Raw genomic sequence first — 22230 nt, 5'->3', positions numbered from 1 at the left:
TGTAAAGGTTTCAGGCAACAGCAGAAGAAATAAGGGAACAAAAGGAGAGCATTCAAGGAAACTAGGCAGAGAGCAGAAAGCACAGCTTCCCAATGCAATAGTTTTCTAGAAAACACAGTTTAAAGAAAGTGTAAATATGTGAACAGTATCCATCAATGCTTCTACATTCTTAATAAAAACACATGTGGTGGAACCACAGAATGGCTGTAGGAACTGTAGGCAGGAAAGTATTGACCAAGCCACATGTATATATTCTAGCTTTAAGAGGATATTTTACAACTTAAAGCAGTGATTCCAAACCTTGACTTATAAAATCCTCTGGCACTGTGTGTAACCAAAGTAAGTTTAAAACAGCACTGATAACGAAAGCAGTCTGGTGTTGCCTGGAGCAGCCTCCTTGGTCCGTACAGCTGCCCAGGCGGAAGGGATTTGGGTTTTTTTTGTGTGTGACTTCTAAAAGTTGAATCTGAATTTAAATTAGGATTGCATTTTATATATATATATATATATATATATATATATATAAAATGAAGATATACTGTGGTATTTTTGTCAGGATTTAGCTTTTTCAGAGTCTGGTATCTGACTTTGAGGGGCTTTAAAGGACATGCTCTCCCTTTCTATGGCAGCAGTCTGTTTCTGTTGGTTTTATATCAACATTTGGTGTAAGGGAACTTTACAAGAAGTTGTAATAAATATAATTGCAAAATGCCTATTGTTATATTTTTCATGACTGGATAGAACTCTTTTCTTTTTGCCATGTGATTCATTTCAAGAGAGGTTATGCCAAGTTCTGCCTTAGAATCATTGGAGATTCACCCTTGGGAAATGCTTTGTCACAAACTTGGCAGGAAACACTCAGCCATTGCTTTCTCAGAATTCATCCAAAGAAAGTGCCTTTGATTGAGAGTCAAGCACTTTCTTTTGAGAAAATGCCATACTTCCCCCCCGTTTTGTAAGGAATCTAAGCTCTCTTGTAATGTCTTAGAAAATAGTATAATATATAGAAATATTTTTTTCTTCTTCTCTCTTAGGAAATTTCTCAGAGTTCTTCCTCTACCAAGTGAAAACTGGAGTGCTTTAGTTGAAGAGTGGTGTTGTCACCCTGACCCCTTTGCCAGAAGCACTTTATACCCTCAGCATGACGACTGTCTTCTTGGAGACACTTTTTTTCTGTTGAATTCAGGAAATGAATCACATGTGCCTGAATCTCCCATGTGCTGCTCAGAGACTGGACACCATGCTTCCCAGACTGACCCCAACTTGGTAAAGTATTTTGTTTGAATAATTCTTAAGTGAATGTATTTGGACTTTTCTCGTTGTAAAACACTTTTTTGTCACTGGTTTATTTAACTTGTATATAGTACAGAGCTGTTTTGGAGGTCATAGGGAGTTGTTGACATTCAGTTGTACTGAAGCCAGAAAATATTCTAAGCTATGATTTAGATTTTCTGAAGTATGCACCATGGTCTTGATATTGACCTAGATATGCAAGAAGAATTTCTTCCTGTAAACTGAATTAGAAACTATTTAATTGTGTAGTTCTAAACCCAAATATTTTCCCCAAAAAATATCCTGAGTGAAGAACATCAGCATTTTGTAAGATAATAACTGTAATGGGTTAGGTGTTTGTCAAAGGGTAACGGAGTGAAGAATGAGGAGGAAACTGGAGTGACAGTGCTTTTTCTTCTCAAACTATGACTGGTTGCATAACCATAAATATGAACAAAGGAAGATGTGATTTTTTTAATTTCTTTTCTCTTTTTTTAGCTTTAGAAAGACTTGGAAAAATCAGAATGTGTTTTGGGTTCTGATGTGGCTGCCTTACACTCTTAGAATATTGTAAGGAGTTTGTTTGACTGCTCTGCCTAGTGAAAGGGACCTGCCACCCCAGGTTATAACTCTTCATGTTGATGTTTCTTAGGTGTACCAGGAGGGGATATATCCATCAGCTGAGTCTCTAGGAAGAGGGCTATCATTTGTCTTAGAAACATCAACATTTGTTGTTGCCCAGGAAAAAAACCCAAACATTTGTAGGCATACTGTTGTGTCAATGATGGAATAAAACCCATGAAGAAAGAAAATTCAGTGCTTTACTCATCTTGGAAATCTAGCACTGGTACAAAAGTTCAAGCAGTAATCTTTTCTTCCGCCCGAAGAATATCCAGGAACTTAGTTCACCAAAGCCTATATTTCCATAAATTATTTTCTGTTAATCTGCTGCTTGTGTGTATTTGTACTGGCAAAGGTTGGGCCTGCAGATACCATCTTTTCTTCCAATACCATGTATTAAACCTAATTACTGAAATCCTCCTACAATTACGGGAACTGTTGCTGCCTTGGCAACTTTTGTCTGTAACAGCTGATGACTTGCTATGTACAGATTCCCAGCATGAAACTTTTAATCTGTTGAGAAGTAACACCAGAGACCCTGATTCCTGTCTGCTGCTGCTGCTTATCATCATTAGGGTTTTGTATTATCCCCAGTTAAATCACTTGGATTCTTGCAGTTCAAAGGTTGCTGGTGCAGTGCGTCCAAGTGAGCCATCTGTTTGGGGAACAGTTCTGTCCTACGGTCCATATCTGCAAGTCTTGCAGCTGTGGTCCCTTTGGTTTCTTGTTCCATTGTTCTTTGAAAAGCAGAATATGGGGAGGGGAAAATAAGAACTGATACCCTGAAAGGATATCAGCATGGGAGAAGCAGATTAATTTGGATTAACTCTGTGGCAATTGGAGTCATTTCTTCTAAGTATCCTTAAGAAGGAAGCTGAGCAGAAGATTCTGAATTTCCAAGAGGACAATGGCTTCTGCCAGAGGTTCCCAAAATGAATTATCTCACTTTTCAGTGATCTCAAAGAATGGGAACAAAGACGGGAAGAGGCAGGGTGCATGGAGTTCATATTGCAGCCTAAAGACAGGAGAGCAGTCTGCCCAACACACTTCTTCAATTGATCAAAGAGAATGTTTGCCGGAAAAGGGTTGTTTTTGAGGCAGACACATGATAAAAGGATGTGGGACAAAGATGTTACGGAGATGTGGGTCAAACCAGGATAACAGCAGAACTTTTGAATGAGTGAGGAGGCTATTTTCTGTCAGAGGCAAACAATAGTAGTTTAGTGTGATGAATTTTCATGTTTGCTTCCTTAAACTTGCATTGAAGTAGAGAATTCACTCCTTGTTTGTGTCAAATCCCTCTTTCTACGTCTTTCACACTTGCAATGAATTCTCATTTCTGTGTTTGCTTATTTCCAGCATCACTCAGTTGCCAAGCAAATGAGCAAAACTGTAAGATCCAGCAGAAACTGGACTAATAAGGGAAAAAACCCTCATACTGAAACAGAAAATTCTTCCATAACATGAGTAATAGGAAGTTACAGCCAAGATAGATTGCTATTGGCATAAATGTTCTCATTTCAAAGAATATTGTTGCAGCCTGCCCCAGTATGAAAGTTCTTTTTTAATTGCATTGCAGTTCTTTGGAAAGTGTTTGCCTATGACCAAAATAGTAGCTGGAATGTACCAGAGATGCTTAAGCAATCTTTTCCAGCCTCCAGTGGGACCAAGACAGCATCCGTCCATTGCAAACATATTTCTCACATCTATTAGTCTTCCAGTGTAACACAGTTTTTAAATGTCACATGGTCTTGCAGCATCCTAATAGTATCTCTTGGGGGGAAGTATTTTCCCTGACACCGTATCAGGGATCCTTAGGAATAGAAACAGAAAATATTAGGCTGGTGATCCACCTCCATCTGCAGATTGCCAGCAGCTGCAAGTTGTCAAATAGATATATTGATTTAATTAGTCTAGCTAAAACCATCGGTTTTTCCATTGAAGCATGATATGACGAGTTACCGGTGTTTTTTAGGTACCATACTGCACAATTCTCAGCTAGCACCTGTAACTGCAGTCAGAAAATAACATTCAAGTTGTAGCTTTCAAGGAAGTACTATATATTGTATACTTGTACTGTGCAATATTTTACCAACCTCAAATAATGGTTTTCACAAAACCCTGTCTGCTTATCCTTGCTCTTCATGTTAAGTGAGTAATTTTACTGTGTACGTTTGAGAGGAGTAGCAAGGTAGGAATTGGGAAAGGGGATAACTGCATATATATAAACCAGATGTTTTTTTCTGATCTCCAGAACAAGGGGGCTGTACCTCCAACATAGTCAGCTTTCTGAAGCTTTAACAGAGGCTGTCGGGCTCTCCCTGGGGCTTTTAGTTTGATTCCTAGTTTGTGAGGAACAAGAAGGACCTTGTGATCAGAAGTTCAGATTCCATGTGGGACGCTTTCTGTTTTTCATGGAGCTACAGTGGTCCTTTCTGCTTATTTATTATTTGCATAGTACAGATCAGAGAACTCTGTTAGGTATTTCCACCATCAAACCCATCAGTTCTGTCTGAGCTATAGCTTTGAGATAGACATCCAGTATTGATTTAATACTTCGAATGATGGAAGCTTTATCGCATTTCTTGGTAAGCTGTTTCAGTGGTTAATCATCCTGATTCTTTGCTGCCTTCTTATTAAATTAAGCACACGACAAATTGCAGCTCTGTATCTCTTTTTATCTCTAAGATGTATTTATTTTCTAGAAATTATTTTTGTAACAGTTTTCCAAACCATTTTCCAAATTTTTAACATATGTTATAGATCCATTTTTGCAGTAATCATCTCACTAATTCTGAAGACGATATGGATAAACAGAAAAATATAACAATTATTCAGTTGTTCATGCTTTCAGGGATCATATTTGCCCTTTTATTTTGTAGCATCTCATTAGTAACTCTGGTTTGCTTAGCTATCATCGTCTAAATTCTTTTGATTTTTGCTGTCTTCCAGTATGTATTCCTTTATTTTATCATCGCTGACTTTGTTATTCCTGTTGTTCCCGAATATATGATCTGGCATTTGGCTATATTTTAGTGCAGATTGTTAGACTAAACACAACTTCTTAATGATCCAGACTGGTGTATAACTCCTCTATCTCCCTCGTTCACCCCTTCCCTAACACTGGGGCAAGAAGTACTTACACTTTTCCATAGAGGAACTGAAAAAATTGGCCCAGCGTGTCTATTTGACTTACTTATAATCTCTTTCATCGCTGGCCTAATCACATGTCCTTCAAGGCACCTGAATTAGAATAAATCAATTAACAAAGCATTATTCAATTTTTGATTAGGATAATTGTGCTTGGAAATCTGCATAGTCTGAAAGTCCACAATCCAGGTTCTGAAGACAGTCTGTAATGGACATACCTCCAAATGAAAAGTGTATCTGACATAGCTAGGGCCATTGGATTTACTTCATGCCACTTTTTAATTATTTTTTTAATAATTTTGTGATGTGATAGGCCACAGAGCACCACTTTTTGTTCTGTACATCAGTCTGACACATCATCATCGTACATTTTAAAAGTCAAATACTAAGGACTATGGTAGTGGTAATGCAGAAAATCTATGCTCCCCAAAGAGCACATGTGCGTTCACTCCAGTTAGAATCCATGGCAACCATCGCCATCTTTTACAGAGGTTACAGAAAAAGATAAATCTGGAGGGTTTTTCCCCTCAACTAGTTTCATTTATGCTAAATTTAGATATTATTGTTGTAGGCATGTGCTGCAATATAGTTTCTCAAGTTGATAGTGACTTGTTCGGACCTATAAACCAAGCCAATAAAAACAGTAGTTGTTTAACTACACATTGGTATTTTTATGCACTGTGTACTGTATGAACAATTATAAAGGTGATTATACAAAGACCACATATAAAAGTTCAGTTTAGGTGTCCTCTCATTACATTCTCAGAATTTCTAGCTCCAGACAGGTTGATTAACTCAGGAGCATTATTGTAGTAGTATATACATACTGCTGCCAGACCAGAGCTGTACTGTGCTACACCCAGGTTAATAAGCCCACACAGAACCAGTTCTGGAGTTTAGACTTTGGATTAAAGTAGGAGTTGTACTTACTTGTATCTTTATACTGATACTGAATTTATATATTAACACTGGAATTAGTAGGAGTGTTACTAGTGCAGATGACAGGTTCATCCAGAAATGAGATCTTTTTCAGTGGGCAGTAATGGCAAGTATTGAGTGATGTTTTGGTTATTGTAGAGACTTCTTGAACTAGATGTTGTTATCCGCACTTTTTGTTCTTAATAAGCCCTCGATGAACATTGCTTCCTCTGAATTTCTGAAGACTTTTTGAACTTATGTATAGTTTTAATATGAAAAATACTTTCCTGTAGTGAGTACCAAACTATATTGTGCACTATGTGACAAATACTTTCCTTTTCTTTGATACAAACCAGGTTATAATGTCATAGCATGACCTGTGAGAGTAAATGTTTTTTTCCTCTTCAGCTTTTCCTAAACATTCGTGGTTTTATATGTCTCAGTGATACCCCTCAGTTTTGTCTTTCGCACTTTCTCCCATTACTTGTGTTTTATTGCCACATATGGAAACTGTTTTGCACCTCTGACAATTATTCTTATTCTTTGTCAATACCTTTTCTGTTACTGCTTGAATTGAGGGAGAGGGGTTGTTCGAGAACATAATCCACTGCACCTTTCTGGAATAGGTTGTGTTCTTTAGCTCTTACCTAGTAATTCAAAATACTTGGTGGACATTTTCTGCTCTCTGCTGAACATTGAACTGATATTTCTATAAAACTGTCTACAGTGGCTAGAACTTTTTACTGAGTGATGGTAGTCACATTGCAGCATAATATTTTATGTATGTATTTTGGAATACTTCTTTTCATGTGCATTATTTTGCCCTTATCAAAATCGAATTTCCCTTGTCATTCAGTCAGTCAATATTACGAGATTTTCCTGTGAGCTATTACAGGTTGGGCTGTGTGGTCAGTATATATTGCCAGATTTTAAAACTAGTATGAAACTTGCAAGCAAGTCAGCTTGCAAGAAAGCTGAAGTAGTGAATGCAAATCTGTGTGCCTGTAAACAAAGAAAACAGAAACAAGTACAAAGTTCACTATCTACTCTGGAGAGTATGTTAAAATTATACATTCCTGTTTCAGAATAACTGAGTGACATTTAAATGACATTTCTTTGTCCTACAGAAATCAAAGGAAAATACCAGAGTAATTTGTAAGCGCTGCAAGACAATGCTGGGAGAAACAGTATCATCAGGTATGGGCTGTACCAACCAATCTAGACTTCACTGCATCAGCAATTGAGCACTGGAGGAAAGTATTTTATCAGTAAGGTGCAGGGCTCATTCCTTTGTGTTTGTCTCACTTATTCCCTTCTGGAACAGATAAAGTTGTTGCTTCCACTGTTAGACCTTGAAAGTGACTTACGACAGGGATTTTCCTCGTCCTTGTTTCTGTGGTGTATTTGCTTGATTCCAAAGCTTTGGAAGACTCAGTGCATGATTCCACTTTACTAGGAATACCAGTAAAAAAGGAGACATGGGAAATTACAGGGTTTTTATTTTGCTGTCAGTCCTACAGAATAATGGAAAGGTTAATTCAGAACTTGATCAATGCAGAACTAGAAGCTAAAGATTGATTGCTAACAGCCAGCCTGGTTTCATGGAAAGGAAGCCTTGTCAAAGAAACAAGTTATCTCTCATCATTATCTGATGATGAGGTGATGAGATGATTGGTTTAAAAGCTGTCATTATATTGAATCAGCAGGGTTTACCTCAAGTAGTATAAAGATGAGTCTCTGGTGGTTTTTAAAAGGCAGTTATTAAAAAGAGAGAAGCAGTAATAAGATTGTTACTAGCGGGGTTTCATTCTTTCATTCTCTCTACTCCACTGCATCAGTCAGTGTGAGCTTGGCTTAGTTCAGAGATCTGGAGAATATAAAAACTTCTCAGAAAATGCAAAGCCTGTTTAAGAAATAAGTCATGAGGAGATGCAAGACTGAAGGTCTTCTGTTACAAAAGGTTCCAGTCGTCCTGTGCAGGGATCTGAACAGCACAGGTTTTAATAAAACCAAATTTAAGGTAAGATATCTGAAGGCCCACAAAGCAGATTGTGACTTTGGGAAGGCAGTGTTTGGAAAAGAGCTTCACAGATCATTGTGAATAATGAGTGCCGTAATCTAAGCCTTCAGACAGTTGTAGCAACCAGTAATTGATGTGATCAGTCGGTACGGGAAAATGCAATACTGTGTAGATGTGCAGGGATTTGGTCTGGACTCTGTACATGGCTGAAGTCAGATAGTATGTCCATTGTTTTGACCGTGTTTCTTCAGTACTATAGGAAATTTACATAGAGTTCAAAGAACAGAAAAAAAAATAACCAGAGATGTATGGTATACGTCTAGACAGAACCACCTCTGTGAGAGGAGACTAGAGAGCAGAGTTGACTGTCGTGCTTTGGTGCTTCCTCATGAGCAGATACCAGTGCCTTGAAGATAAAGCTGGATTAGAGTGGTGTAGCTGTGGAGGCCAGATTTGGCTTTGAAATTCCCCTGTCAGCTGTTCCTTCCCTGTATACTTGTATGATTTTATATTGGGAAATCCCACCTTCCATCTATCTCCCTGCAAGTAAACATCTCCTTAATTCCCAATGCCCTTGCAGCAGCAGCACCGATTGCTTACTCAGGGTAACAGCTGGGGAGCTGGAGTGACTGAACTGGCTTATTTTCCTCCAGTCTCTCAGGACTAGGCACAGCATGGAGCAAACTAAAATTAAACTTAGAGGTAAAATATAATTTCCTAACAGTGAAGATAATTAAAAAAGTGTAGTACTTATCTGGAGAAGGGGTGGGATTACCAAGCCTTTTGGAATTTTTACAACAGATTGTCTTCCTGAAATGCTTGCTTTCATCCAGTTTTAATGGTGTGTGTGGACAGAGATCAGACGAGGCAATCCCTTCCACCCTTAAAATCTATGGAGTCAATGAATTTTTACTGTGTTCACATGCTAAGGCTTAGTGGAATTAATTTATTACTCTACATGCTTAACTTCTTCTGCTGACCCTCTGGTTAGGCTGTGTTTGTAGCATAGACCCAGAGCTTCAATATTATCATCTTTGACCTGACTTTATTGATGGGGATTAAATTCTGTGCTCAAACACTTCCATTTAGTGTTAAAGACTATCGTAGCGGAGTTTTACCTTGAAACTCGGAATGTATGCGGTATTAGTGTTGAGTTAGTGCGATTTTTGTAAAGAAGTTCTATTCTGCTGTGTGCACTGTTATTAAAACTGTCTCTTATGATTCACTGCAGCATTACTGAGCAGCAGAGGGTACTAAAATACTTATGTAAGCTATGCTGATCTCAGTGCTTTAGGAAAGTTCTTTCAATTCATCTCTCAGGTTTGGCTTGAGCTCTTGCTTGCTTTGTTTCAAGATGATTGTTCCCAGCATTAAACAAGGATCAATATGAATGACAAATTACTGATCATGTAATTAGGTCAAAGCAGTTTTCTTCTGGCAATGCATGTTTTCTGTTATTGATTGCTTCTCCTCCCACAAACCAAAGCAGAATTTGACCATCCGCTGCACCTCTTAATTGAGTGCTGAACAAAAGTTTAATTACTAGAGTGATATGGTGACTTACAGTCTACTCTTAACAAGTTGATTGTTCTGTTGCACTTGAAAAATTTTGTTCTCATTTTAGATACCATTAAATATTATGTCACCGAGGTGACTATTCGACCATCTGAGAGAAGTTTCAGCCCAACACCAAGGTAACAAATAAAACTAAAACCAATCAAATAATTTAGCTGGGTTTATGTTTTGGAAAGGATGCTAGAAATGCACTAACATTTTAGTTTCTTGAATAATTACATATAATAACAAACTGCTGTCAAATTTTATATAATCATCACAGAATTAAGCATTGTGAAGGTAATGTAGTCTGAATTCAGTCATGTACAACTTCGCTTGCTTGTCTTTGTGTGTGTTTGTGTGTGACGCAGGAGTCACAGTGACGCAGTGTCTCACTATTCAGGTGATAAGCCAAAATACAATACTTACTTATTTTGAACTATTTAAATTTGTGTGATGTCTGGTGACTAACTATGGAAATGGAGAGTTACATTATGTAAAGTTAAATTAAAGCTTGAAATTTTTAATCGGAAGTGAGATTTTTGAATTTTCAACTAATTCAGTTTGAATTTAAAACTAAGTTGAAACAGAACTTGATCTAGCTATCTTGTATCATGTACTATGCATTAGTCACAGTTCTTTCCTTTTGTAAATTATATTTGAAATATGTGTATCATTCTGAACTTTGTGTTTGTATGTGTAAAATATAATAGTGAAAAGCTTTTAGTCAGCATTTGACATTTCGTGTTGGTCAAAATAAAGGATGTGGAGCAATTTAGACTGCTGATCTATTTAAAAATTCCTGTTGCAGGAAACAGAAAGTCCTCTGGTTTTGAGGGAGAGAAAGATAAAGAAGCTCCATCTCTCAATAAAGATTGTAGGATGTAGTGGATTTGTAGTATGGAGATACTCATATACTTGGACTGCATCAATATGAATGACTTTTCCCATGTAGTTGTTATGAAAACATATGATATGTGGTTAATTCTAAAACAGGTCTCAATTTGTACAGAGCATGGTTGCTCAGATTCTTGTGGAATTGTCCTCTGCTAAAAGCACGTTTAGATTCACTGTAACAGGGGATAATGGAAAAATCTATATTCTGGTAAGTGTTTTTTTAATCTTTATCCTGCTGAAAAAGTTTAACCTATGAATTCCAGCTCTTAAAATGTATTATTTATGCTGTTCATGATTCTATGTTTCAAGAAAATTAATGAATTTAAATTCTAGAAGTAGTTCTGAAGAGTTCTGTTCAAGTAAGAAGTTTCCTCCCATTTTTTAATCTAAGTAGATGTACATATAGAAATTTTCACTGTTAATATAGCAATGGAAGTACTACAGATGCACCACAAGTAGCACAGAAATAACAGTGTTTTGTATTCAGAAAATATAGAAAGCTTAAGTTTTGACTTTATAATATATATCTCATCTTCTTGCTCCAGTGCTTCTTATCTTTAATCACCAGTTCATCAAATTGTGTGGCATCTTTCACAAATATTGTTTTAAGTCAGCAGACACTACTAATTTAGTCAGTACATTACATTGCAAAGTGAAGTGCAAACAAAAATAAAATTGCCTATTATACGTAATGTTCTAATACTGTTAAACTTGTTTAAGCTTGATATTTAAATAGTGACAGCTAAATTCCTCAAACTTTTAAGATGGATAGGAATTTGGGTCTGGAATTATCTTAATACTATAAACTTGGTATAACCAGGGATGTTTTCTTTTATTCATGAATTAAATATAGGCATAGAATTTGTAATTTTGCAATTTATAAGAATAATTCATAGACACAAAGATAAAGAAATACATGATTGTAGATTCCTGCCCTGGATAAACTTATAGATGCACTTTGTTGAGGTAGGCAATCTAATTAAATAAACTGTTTTATATATATGTTGTCCAAGTTCTATAATTTCTGAATATCCAGATTCTGAGGTAAGTGTATATCTGTTGCTTTTAAATAAATTTTAGTGCCAAGATAACATTTATGCAGCCACTGAGAAATACTTCTTCTGTGATGATAAAATAAGGTCTCATGAACAGATCCATAATTGTCACTATGTATAACCTAGTTGAGGAGTCATTAAAAATTGTTGCGATTTTTTCCTTGTAGCTTATGTGTTTCCAAATTACCTAATATTCTGATGCTTAGGTCTAGTAGCTTGCATAGAACAAACTGATTATTTTCCAACAGAAAAATCACCTTATTTAGCAGGTTGCCATTACTTTTAGCTCTGAGTTGCATTTTTGCCAACGTATTGATTAGAGGAGCAGGCTGAATTAGCATAGGGGCTGGCTTCTGATTGGCATCCCTTTCTTTTTCTGAGTGAGTTATTAGCTGGGGTTTTTTTTTGTGTGTTTAACATCAGAAAGCCCTTACTCATGTCCAGGCTGAGGTTCTAGATTCTGTATGTACACCAACAGGTATTCTGGAGTCATGGGTTAAGTCTTAGGACTCAGAGGCATTGTGCACACAAGTATAATGTAAGCACTGTTTATATTAATGATTGCAAACAGCTAAACAGTAAAAAATGTAGGTGCTTGAGGCTATGAGTACAGGGCCAGGTTGGACAAGTGGTCTCATCACTGAGGCATCATGGACCAGCTGTCCCACTTGTTTGTTTTGACAATGAGCCAAAGATTCTCATTCACAGTGTTTGTGCTTACATATGTGAATGCACACAGCTTAGGCTGTGTATGTGGTAGTTAAGGTCTCTCACAAGTCTTTTTAAATTTTTTTTTTTACCACAAATATTATGTATACTCATTTTTCTTTTTTCCTCTGCATGTATCACTTAACATTACCAGATATGCTATTTGCAGATACCATAATATGAGTTTCTGTTGTTTAAGTTGGTGACAGCCAAGTTCCTGGAAGCTATATACTACTTATGTGGTTTTTTTTAAAGGATGACAATAAATAAAAGTCTCTTTGTCTCAGGAAAAAAAAGTGGCATATACAGATTTCCTTATTTATCCTAACTATATCTCTGCCCTCTTCACATTCTCTAAAAGATGAATCACTTGCCTCCTCTCTTTGCTCCACCGTTAAAGGGTTCCCTAACTTGCAGTTGCATGGCTTACAAGCTAAGAATAAGATGAGGAGAGCAAATGGATAGTGAGATAGCAGAACACAAGTGAAATGGTACATTATTGGTCAGCATAGCAGCGTCTCAACAGATGTAATTTTTTTCTGTTCTATAAAAAAGGATAGGTTTGAAAGAGGTAAATAAGTAGTTTTGTAGATAGATACAAGGAATTAATCCCATGCATGGTATCAACCTGATAAAACCCAGAAAGATACATCTGTGAAAATCAAAAGGTGCGTGGTAGAGTTTCGAGTGTTTGAATACTAACGCCAGTCTTTCAGTACTGAATGAAAGATGGTTTTTGAAGTGGGATTAGGCTGTAAAGTGCTTTAAAAGTACAGCAGCTTGTATTTCAGGGGTGAGTGGAGAGGGAGTGGGAAGACATCCCAAGAAAATAAATATGTAACAAAATGGGAGAGACCTGTCAATCAGATACTGATTCTTGGACCATGTCTTGGAGGGCATGAGCAGAATAAGTTTGCATTTGTCAGGGTTGGAGAGGGAGACGTTGCAGTGATCAAGATGTGAGGTAATGAGTACCTTGTTGACACTTCACTACACAGCTCTCTTAGAAAGCTTTATTCTTTGTGAAGTATGAGGAAACCACATCTTTATCTAAACAGTCTGAATGTGAGGACAAAGAAGCTATAATGGAAGATGTTTGCATTACTGACCTGTGTGATGACAAAAGTAATGGTAATGTCTGCAATAACTGAAAAAGAACAAGCAAGGAAGAACCACAGCTTTTTATAGCCTTGGTAAATTCATATTGATGCCTAATTGTTCACAAATTGATGCTGGAGACGCAGGTTGAGATTTTAGGAAAATGACCACGGAATGTAAATCGTAGTATTTCACCTGTTTGGATCAAGTCCCACAAAGTGTAACAGATTTGTTGCAGCTTTTCTCCTAAGAACATCTTTGAAGGCTATTGACAAGGTGATTAATAAAACAACCAAAAAAACACCAACAAAAAACCAAACATTTTCTCCTGATGCTGTGATTTCAGAAAAGGTCATCAATCTGCACTATGGATGAATTCTAAACTTTTATATTTTTATCTTTCTGTAAAGGTTCTTTTCTTCCTGGAGTTAATAGGAAAGGAATTTGATTGTGCAGGCTCTGCTGTACAAAGAGGAAGGAATGATTGTACATTGTCAGTAACATAGTTGAAAGCACAAATCAAAATCTGAAACTATGTTAGCCAGAAGAAACACGTATAAACTGATTTGGGTCAACAGATGGAGTCTTGGTGAATGATTGTTCATTCAGACCAAAGGCAAGATCAAAAAATAATTCATGCATGAGGAAAAGAAGGAAATTATTGCTTAAAGAAGCAAATGTAGTTCAGAAATTGATTTTTTCTCAAGGCCAAGTGTCCTTCCACCACAAAGATTCATTTGCTTTCTCTGTATTGTTTGCTAAATTATTAATATAGATCTGTTGCATTGCTGTTGAGACAAAGATAGACTCTGAACAAGTGGTGGAACATTATTGTCAGCTGCCACATATTAACAGTTGTGGTAGAAGGAAGTACTTTTCAGAAGGACCGTGCTGCCAATGACATGGTTTTTTACTTTCTCTGAAGTAAGTTGCAGAAAGATTCTGAAAGGAGCAGACGGCTACTGCTGCATTGGTCCGTAGACTAGTTTGAAGGATATTCCCCTTCTGAAAAGCATCCCAGGTGGCTCCTTTACACAGAACTGTTAATAATTTCAAAAGGAAGGAACTCTTTTGAGTTAAAACTAAGCATGTTGGCAGTGGCCTGTGTGTATAGGACACTTCTCTTTTTTCCAGCACCTCTTCAACGCTTGGCTTAAAGCACCGTGTGTAATGGTGCTAGCTAATGAGATATATTTTGCAGTTTAGGCTATGAATGTGTACAGTGAGTTACCAGAGCAAAACTGATGAACAGCCACTTGCTAAGCCAAGTGCAGTTGCTTGTCATCATTTATGTGCTTATGCTAAAGTGATTCTCCTCCTCCCATCCCCTCCCAAGACATCTTTATCAATATATCTCATTCTCCTTTATGAAACTTCCACTGTAATGTTCTGAGCCTTGGGCTCTGATAAATTGTGACTGTCACATTCAATTATGACAAATACCATGTGTCCTGTTAACGGTGGCTTTCTCCATCCACAGGGGATATCGTATGTCTACTACCTAACATCATGCAACTTGTTTTACTTGAAGCCGATTAGGTCATGAGCAGCAGATTACTCTCCAGTGAGCAGCACTGCATAAACCCTGTTTTCTATGATAAATATTTCATATATAAACATTTTATACAGGACTTGTAAAAAATTATTTTTGTGGTAACTCAGATCACTAATGCAGGCTGTGAATAAAGGAAAAGCCTGACTCTTTTGTACAGTGTTTAGCGTGAAAGCCCTGAATCCAAGTTGGAACACTGATGCACAGTCACACAAAGATTAAGAAAGACCCATAATGTGACGCAAAAAGTTCAGATTTCTCAAAACTCTCCCCGGTAAATCTCTCATGAATTTGCTTGTGAGCAAGTAGTGCTGAAAAATGCCAGTCCCATTATCAAATTTATAAAGATTGATTTTCCAAGTAAGGGTCTGTTGCAGCCATTTGTAGATCCCACCGTTCCTTATAGACTACATTAATTATTGTCTTTTTCCTTGCATGTCTTAGCTCCATCCAGTCATAGCTATCACACTTTTTCTAAAAATCCTTAATTTTTGGCACTTCCAGTGGGCAGTTTTCAGTTCCTTGTCTTTAGCCCTCGGTTGTTCAACGCCATATGCTCGACTAATTCCTAAAAACCAATGAAATCAGAGAAATAATCCATTTGGTACTGAAACAGATGACTTGGGACTGTTTCTTTTGTTGCTATCAAAGGGAATGTGCTACAGCCACAACAAGAGGCAGCTTCACAGAAATAATGATCATAAGAGTGACTGTGATACATCAGGCATCGGTTTATTGTATTAACCTGTTTTTCTCCACTAGAGGCTGTGCCAACTGCGCTGAATAATAAAATGTCAATTTGTATCTGTTAACACTTTGTTAGAAACTTTGTAAGAATGTGGCTTTAGTATAAGCTGATTTAGGATCAGAGTAAAGGAACAAATTGAAATTGATGTAATCTACAGTAAAATAAATTATTTCTTCATTTATAGATATGGCTTTTAAATTCTGACACATTGCTGGTGGAGTCTTTAGGAAGTTCCTCCTCCCACAGTGTTTTTACACTGTTTGGGGATATTTTCATGCCTAGTTCTGGACCAGTGGGGACCTGGAATGCTGTCAAAGTTCTTTACCAGCCGTGCATTAAAAGCAAGAATAAGGAGTAAGTACAGCCTTTTCTGACCTCAGCTTCTGATCTTTGATTTGTTTTGCATTTCAGGGCAGCAATATCTCTTTGAGGTTCTCTGGACAGTCCATTAATCTGGGAGATGTATCTCTTTGAAATTGCATACCATTTTTTCAATTATTTTTGGGTTTTTTTAAGCAAAATGCCAGAGGAATAGTATTTGGTTTCTGTAACAGCCAGAGAGAATCTGGCTGTTAAATTTTTGCACTGGAATATTAAAATGTAGACCAAAGAGTTATGTTGTTTCTAGGAGCACTTGTAGATAACTAAGGTATATGATACAAATAGAAGTTGTCTCCGTTACACAGGAGAGTAATGTGCTTTTTCACTTATGCATTTTTTTCCTGTGTTAACTCACTGCATTTTTAGAACCTGGTCATTTTTCCAGCTCTGTTGGCAGAAGCTGGAAGGATGGTGGTGCCATGAATCCCACAGAGGGGCAGTGAGTGCTGTCCGTGTGGTCTCAGAACATGCTGCTCTGCAGCTGTAGCTCCAGGTGATGTAATTCAGGGAGGAGGAAAAATTGAGGGGAGATAAGGAGCATGGGCTGACTCCTGAATGAAGCGTAAACTTAGCCAGATCTCCCTCTTTGCCTTCAATTTCTGTCTTTTGTGTGAAAATCTGATCTCATCTGTCAAGTTATTTATGGGAGTAACCCTCTCTGAAGACCCACAGTAAAGAATTTGGACCTCTTTGGTACAGCTGAAACCAAGAGGTGGATAGTTACTAGTTTAGCATATTACACCTGCCCGTTCCAGCTTCAGTCTTGACCTTTTTTGCCTTAAAATTATGCTTTGCTTTGCAAGAGATAGAGCTGTTCACAGGATTGGAATTTCTCTGTTTAAGCCAAGTTATCTTCAGTAGTACAGGTGTTGTCTGGTGGGTCGCAATAAATTATTGTGGTGATCATCTTTCTATACATGGACAATGCATCTAACAGTGTCCCTGTTAAAAGATACTTGTGCATGTAGCCTAGCAGAATGGTATGAATAATACTATATAAGTATAGCACACTCTGAGCATATAGCATATCTGCAAAAGGAAAGTCCTTTCTAGATACAATTCAGAAGTTCCTTGAGTTACCTGATTAGCCTCTCTGTGTTTAACTTGCTTTCAGCCCGGTCGTTATTATTTCAAAAAGAAACAGGGCCCTGAGAGAAGGGGAAAGGGAAGAGGCAAGGAAGATGGTTGAGTACAATGCCATATAAATGTTTTTCTTGGATGTGTCCAAGTCTACTGGAGCCCTCATAACGGAAACATTTGATTTCAGCAAGCTTTGAAGTCTACATTATGAAAAACATACACTGCCTAACATGTTAAAGCCTTTATCTGTTGGAGAGCAAGATAAGAGAATATTGATTAAGCAGTGGCTCCAGTGTTTGCAGATCATGGCATATGATTTTAGCATAATTTTCTGCTTTTGTTTCTGCAGTGATAGAAGAGACAGCATTGTTTTTGTATAGGTCACACTTAAATAGTGGTTTGGTTTTGTTGTTTTTCCTTTAAAGTCTTGGAAACAGGTGACAGATTTAAAGAGTACGAATGTATTTAAAATCTAGAAGACATTCCCTCCAGACTCAATCAGTACCCAACTGATTTATACCCCAAGACCTCATAAAAGTACAACAAAAATGTTGTCTCACACAGACAAGCAAACATGTACGTATGAATTTAAATACTTTTGTAGGAGAAACACACACCTTACAAGAATGTGTGATTCATCGTAGTGTTTATCCTGAATGTTGCCAAGTGTATCCTTTTTATTTTTCAAACAGATCCAATACTGAATACCTGAAATAAACTCTGATATAAGGAGAGAATGCAAAATTTAATATTTAGAAAAAAGGTCATACTACACTATTAATGTTATTCCTCTAAGAGAAAAAATTACCTTCATTAATGTAGTGGCTTCGGAAGTTAGCATTGGAAAACCTCTGTGATCTAAATGTTACTTAGTTATCGAAAATAGCATCTTAAAGTATTATCTTTTAAACTGCTTATTCTTAGAATGGGAGATATTGCAAGAACCACTACCTGCTCTAAAATGAAACATAGTTCACTTACCACTCTTAAGTCTTACATAAGTGTAACTTGCAGTTTTACTTTTGAAGTTTCAATTCTTTCTTACTGAGAAGATTTAATTACCTTAACACACGTTCAGTTACTTTGACATGATATTGAGGTAAAAGTCATATCTACTTAGTCACTTACCTAGCATTCACAAATGCTTTTCTTGAATGGAGTTCTCAGCAGCAGAATTTTACTGTGAGATTATATCCAGTTATTTCCATTTCCCCAGACAGACTTGTTACAAATCACTTGCTTCTGAAGATTACTTTGTATTTATCTTTGGGATTTTGCAGTAAGCAGAAGGCACAACTGAGGTTTTAATTCTCCTCTTACAGTAATTGACATCTTCCCTGTCCAGTCCCTGGACAAATGCAAAAATGGACAAGAAAGAAGAGAAGGTTCTTTTTAAGGTCCAGAAATCAAAGTAACTATTGCTTTCGCATTGTTTTCCCATTTTTATATTTCTAGTAAAGAACAGTAAAAAGGACACGAGCGCTTCAATCTGTTTCCACTAACTCATTTGTCAGTTGGCTTGAGATACTGCCTGGATCCGTGCAATAAGGTTGAAGTCTTTCTGTATTCTATTAACAGGAATGTTAACACAGCAGAAACAAAAATATCAAAACCAGTACAACTTAGTTAATACAGTGTGTTTGCATTTAGATCTCAAATATTATTTCAAGAATTCTGAACAAAGTGTCGGATTTCTTGAATAGTGCAAGTTCCAAATGTTTCAGATGTCCGCATTCTGATAATAATTATAATACTTACCTTGCTTGTTTCTGCACACATGCTTGCCTTTGAAATAACGCAAAGGTTTCAGAGCCCATGGTCTGCTTCCCGTGAGTGGAGAGTAAGCAAGGATACCTCCTGTGTAGGCAGCAGTTCAGCCAGAGGTCTGCTTGCGACCCAGACCCCAACAGTTGCAAGGGATAAGCGCGCAGTCTAATATCCTGTTGGATGTCAGAGAGCCTCTTCAGTTGTCGCGAGTCACTGGGTACACCTGGGGCCTGTCCGATTCCTGCAGTGCCAGAATCTGATCTGTGCGATGGGAGGGGAAGCACCTTTATCACCTGCGGACACAGCAGAGTCTGTGCTGGGTGGCTGGATCATAGGTTCAGACAGATTAGGGTAATAGAGAAATAAAAGCATTTATTTGAAATATCTAAATTTAATAACATAATCACACAATTGTGATTCACATGGGTGAAGAAGTGAAAGAAAATCTGTACTTAGTCTACTTACACAAGCATAAATCTACTTACTCTGAGATAAATACATGGGTCCATGGAAGCAGTTGAGGTCTCGGGCTTTGTGAAATCATCCCCTGGCAAGCTGCCTGTACACAAGAGATCCTAATGGGGATTGCCTAATGATTCACATTCAGGCACCCCATTTTTGAAGTAACCCTTGTATTCAGATTCTTTGGGATGCACTTGAATATTTCTCTTGGGGGGCGCATAGCGGCTTTTATACATGATCTTTCTTTTCAAGGCTTCTAGAATGTCAGGAGTAATTTACAGTCTCACTCCAAAACTCATTTTATTCCTTCTTTATTCAGAGCACAGTTTTGCAATTATTCATAATTAGCATAATGCTTGTTTTTCTTCATCAGATATGGAAGTGTTTTTTTCCCTTTAAACTAGGAATTATGTCCTGTGAACAACACTGTGCTTCAGTGAGCAACAGAACTCTCTTTCCTGCAGTAAATCACTGGCATATCTATCACTGTACCTTACATGCAGTATTACTCTAAATGTTAACAATGCAAAGGAAACAAACATTTGAGTAGGATAAATGTTCATGGTTCATTACTGGCTGCTGAGTGATACCAGACACAATGATAATTAACCCATTTGGAGCAATAGCTGTTTGGGGGTGGCTGATCCCAAAGCTTGCTGTAACAAAACTGTGTTCTGAGGCTGAACGTTGCTGAGAAGGTGATAACCCCTTGTGTGGCGTCTACTTTTTTATCGACACCATGCTGATCTGTGTTCAAATTGTTGATCTGCTGACCATCAGATCCTTTCCAGCAGATTGCAGTCTAATAAGCAGCCTTTCTCTCTGTTTTTGTACAGTTGTCCTTTGTCAAATTACATCCTAATTTGGTTCAGAACCTTTTTGCCTGTTGGTCATGGCCATTTTGATTTCCAACATGTGGTGTACTGATGGCCCTTCCCAGCTTCATGTGGTCTGTGAATGAAAGAAGCATCTGTCTTGTACCAGTTTCCGGGAAGGCGACTGAGATATAGGACTAAACTAAGAACACATCACGTGGAGCCTCTCTCCATATACTTTTGTTTTAACAAGAAATTATTAACAGTTGTGCTCTGGGTATTCTCTTAAGAATGTTCAATAGCTTTTAAGGCATTGCGAAGTTAAGCCATGGTTAGGTATATCCAGACATGCTAGTTATAGTGTGGCTCTTGGCATTTCTGCTTGCAGAGCCCTATTCCTCACATCTTCCTGAGGGTAGCCTGTAAGTGTTGTATTGATTTGTATCTTCCTCCTTCAGCTGTTAAACAGGGCTAGAAACACGTAGGTGTGTCTTATGTGTGATAGCACAAGTGCTGGGGAGGTCTGTCTACAGTTAGGCTTCCAGCCCTTGCGGGAGCTTTATGAGCAGTTCTTCTACAATAAATTAGTTGAAATTATATGCTGTCATTTCTTCTTGTCACCTATGAAAAAAGTGTGTTATGAGTGTAGTTGAGTCCCATTAAAGAAGGATGCCTCATGCATTTTCTGCTCCGTTCTTACTTAGATATTTATGGATGGTGTGTATGTGATTACGTTGGTTCCCTCCACTTTTCTCTCAGCAAGGCTCCTTTTCTTCACCTACAAATCTGCTGTGCAGGCAGAAGAGGTCTTCCTTTCAAGTAACAGGTTCTTGGCAAATAACATCTTATGCAAACAATCTTGACTTCTGGGAGTGATAATGGTAAATACTGCTGAAGTGAGTGTGTTGTAAAAATGTATGAAGAAAATTGAAAATACGGTTACATGGCAATTCAACCATAACTTGATCTCAGAAAATATATGTGAAGGTACAGTTAGAGGAAAATTACACTTTTTCCTTTATAATAGTGTGCTAGGCAAAGATTTGTCAAAAAGTCATTGATAGCTTTTTATTTCTCATATGCATCTAGAGTCTCTCTGAATGGTTTACAGCTTTTGCAGGGGCCGTCTCTTCTGTAAGAATTTGCTGCTTATCATTCGAGAGTTGAAAAATGGCTTCCAGAAATAGTTTGCTGTATTAGCTTTAGAGGGACAAAATAAGCTGGAAAATTGAGTTTGTGGCTGAAAACCTGGAGTGTTGGAGTCCCAATGCTTTTATTACAGTCCATGTATAGTGAGCTGTTTATGAAGCTGTTACTGATGTATTCCAGAATATTGTTTATTTGTCCCAAGAATGGCTTTCATTCTGTATATGACTCTAGAGTAATTCAGCTCTCATAAAAGCACCAAACTGTCCTATTTCACTGATTTTTGTATGTCTGAAATAGAATGCCTTTTCCTAGTGTTTCAGTAACTCTTCAGTTCTGTTTTGTTTCAGATATTTTTTCTTCTGTTCCCCTCTTGAATTTTTTCATTGTATTAAGAGAACTGACACCACAGGTGGGATGGGTTGCCTTAAAAGAGCTGACTGAGCAGTCAGGCAAAGATTTTCGGAAGATGCAGTCTGATGCCAGTCAGAGTTTTGGGACAGAAGGGAAAAAAAAATACTTTTCAGCATTTGATAGAGATGTGGAAGCTGTAAGCCTCCTGAACTTTGAATGCTTGGGCTGAAGCTTGGAGCAAGAGATGAAAGCTCCATCTGAGAACTATTATTTTTAGCTAGAGATTGTTCTTCAGAAGAAAGAATTGCTCTTCAGTACTGGTAACATGTTTTCCCACCTCTAGGAAAAGATGTATGCAACTTTTAAGTACACCTTTCAGGAGAAATATCCTGACTTTCTTGTTTATTGAAACTAGACCTGCCATGTGCAGCATCCTTTTATGGCAGTTACTTAAGAACTTCATTCTTGTTCCTAAACACAGGTCTGAGATATCTTTCAAGCTCTTCAGAGCTGTCAGATTTTTGGTATCTAATCTTTCAAATTTTAAATAGTCTTAGAAGTATTAACTGAAATAGAGAAAAATGTTGGAATAAAACCTTTGTCTACCAAATAAGGTCTTTTGTATTTTTGCT

At 37.4% G+C, this 22230-nt stretch overlaps 1 protein-coding gene across 1 annotated transcript in view; it reads left to right on the top strand.

The window, feature by feature from the left end:
• The window catches only part of UBE3D (ubiquitin protein ligase E3D), an 83741-nt gene that overhangs the window by 6789 nt on the left and 54722 nt on the right, over nucleotides 1–22230 (top strand). Inside the window, exons 4-8 of the mRNA XM_075747601.1 lie at nucleotides 1035–1266; nucleotides 7089–7158; nucleotides 9606–9675; nucleotides 10532–10640; nucleotides 15778–15947. Coding sequence (XP_075603716.1) covers nucleotides 1035–1266; nucleotides 7089–7158; nucleotides 9606–9675; nucleotides 10532–10640; nucleotides 15778–15947 — 651 coding nt within the window. The remainder of the gene's footprint in view (nucleotides 1–1034; nucleotides 1267–7088; nucleotides 7159–9605; nucleotides 9676–10531; nucleotides 10641–15777; nucleotides 15948–22230) is intronic.

Source organism: Balearica regulorum, chromosome 3, assembly GCF_011004875.1.
Source record: "Balearica regulorum gibbericeps isolate bBalReg1 chromosome 3, bBalReg1.pri, whole genome shotgun sequence".
Classification (NCBI taxonomy): domain Eukaryota; kingdom Metazoa; phylum Chordata; class Aves; order Gruiformes; family Gruidae; genus Balearica; species Balearica regulorum.
This window is presented reverse-complemented; position numbering and strand designations above follow the sequence as displayed.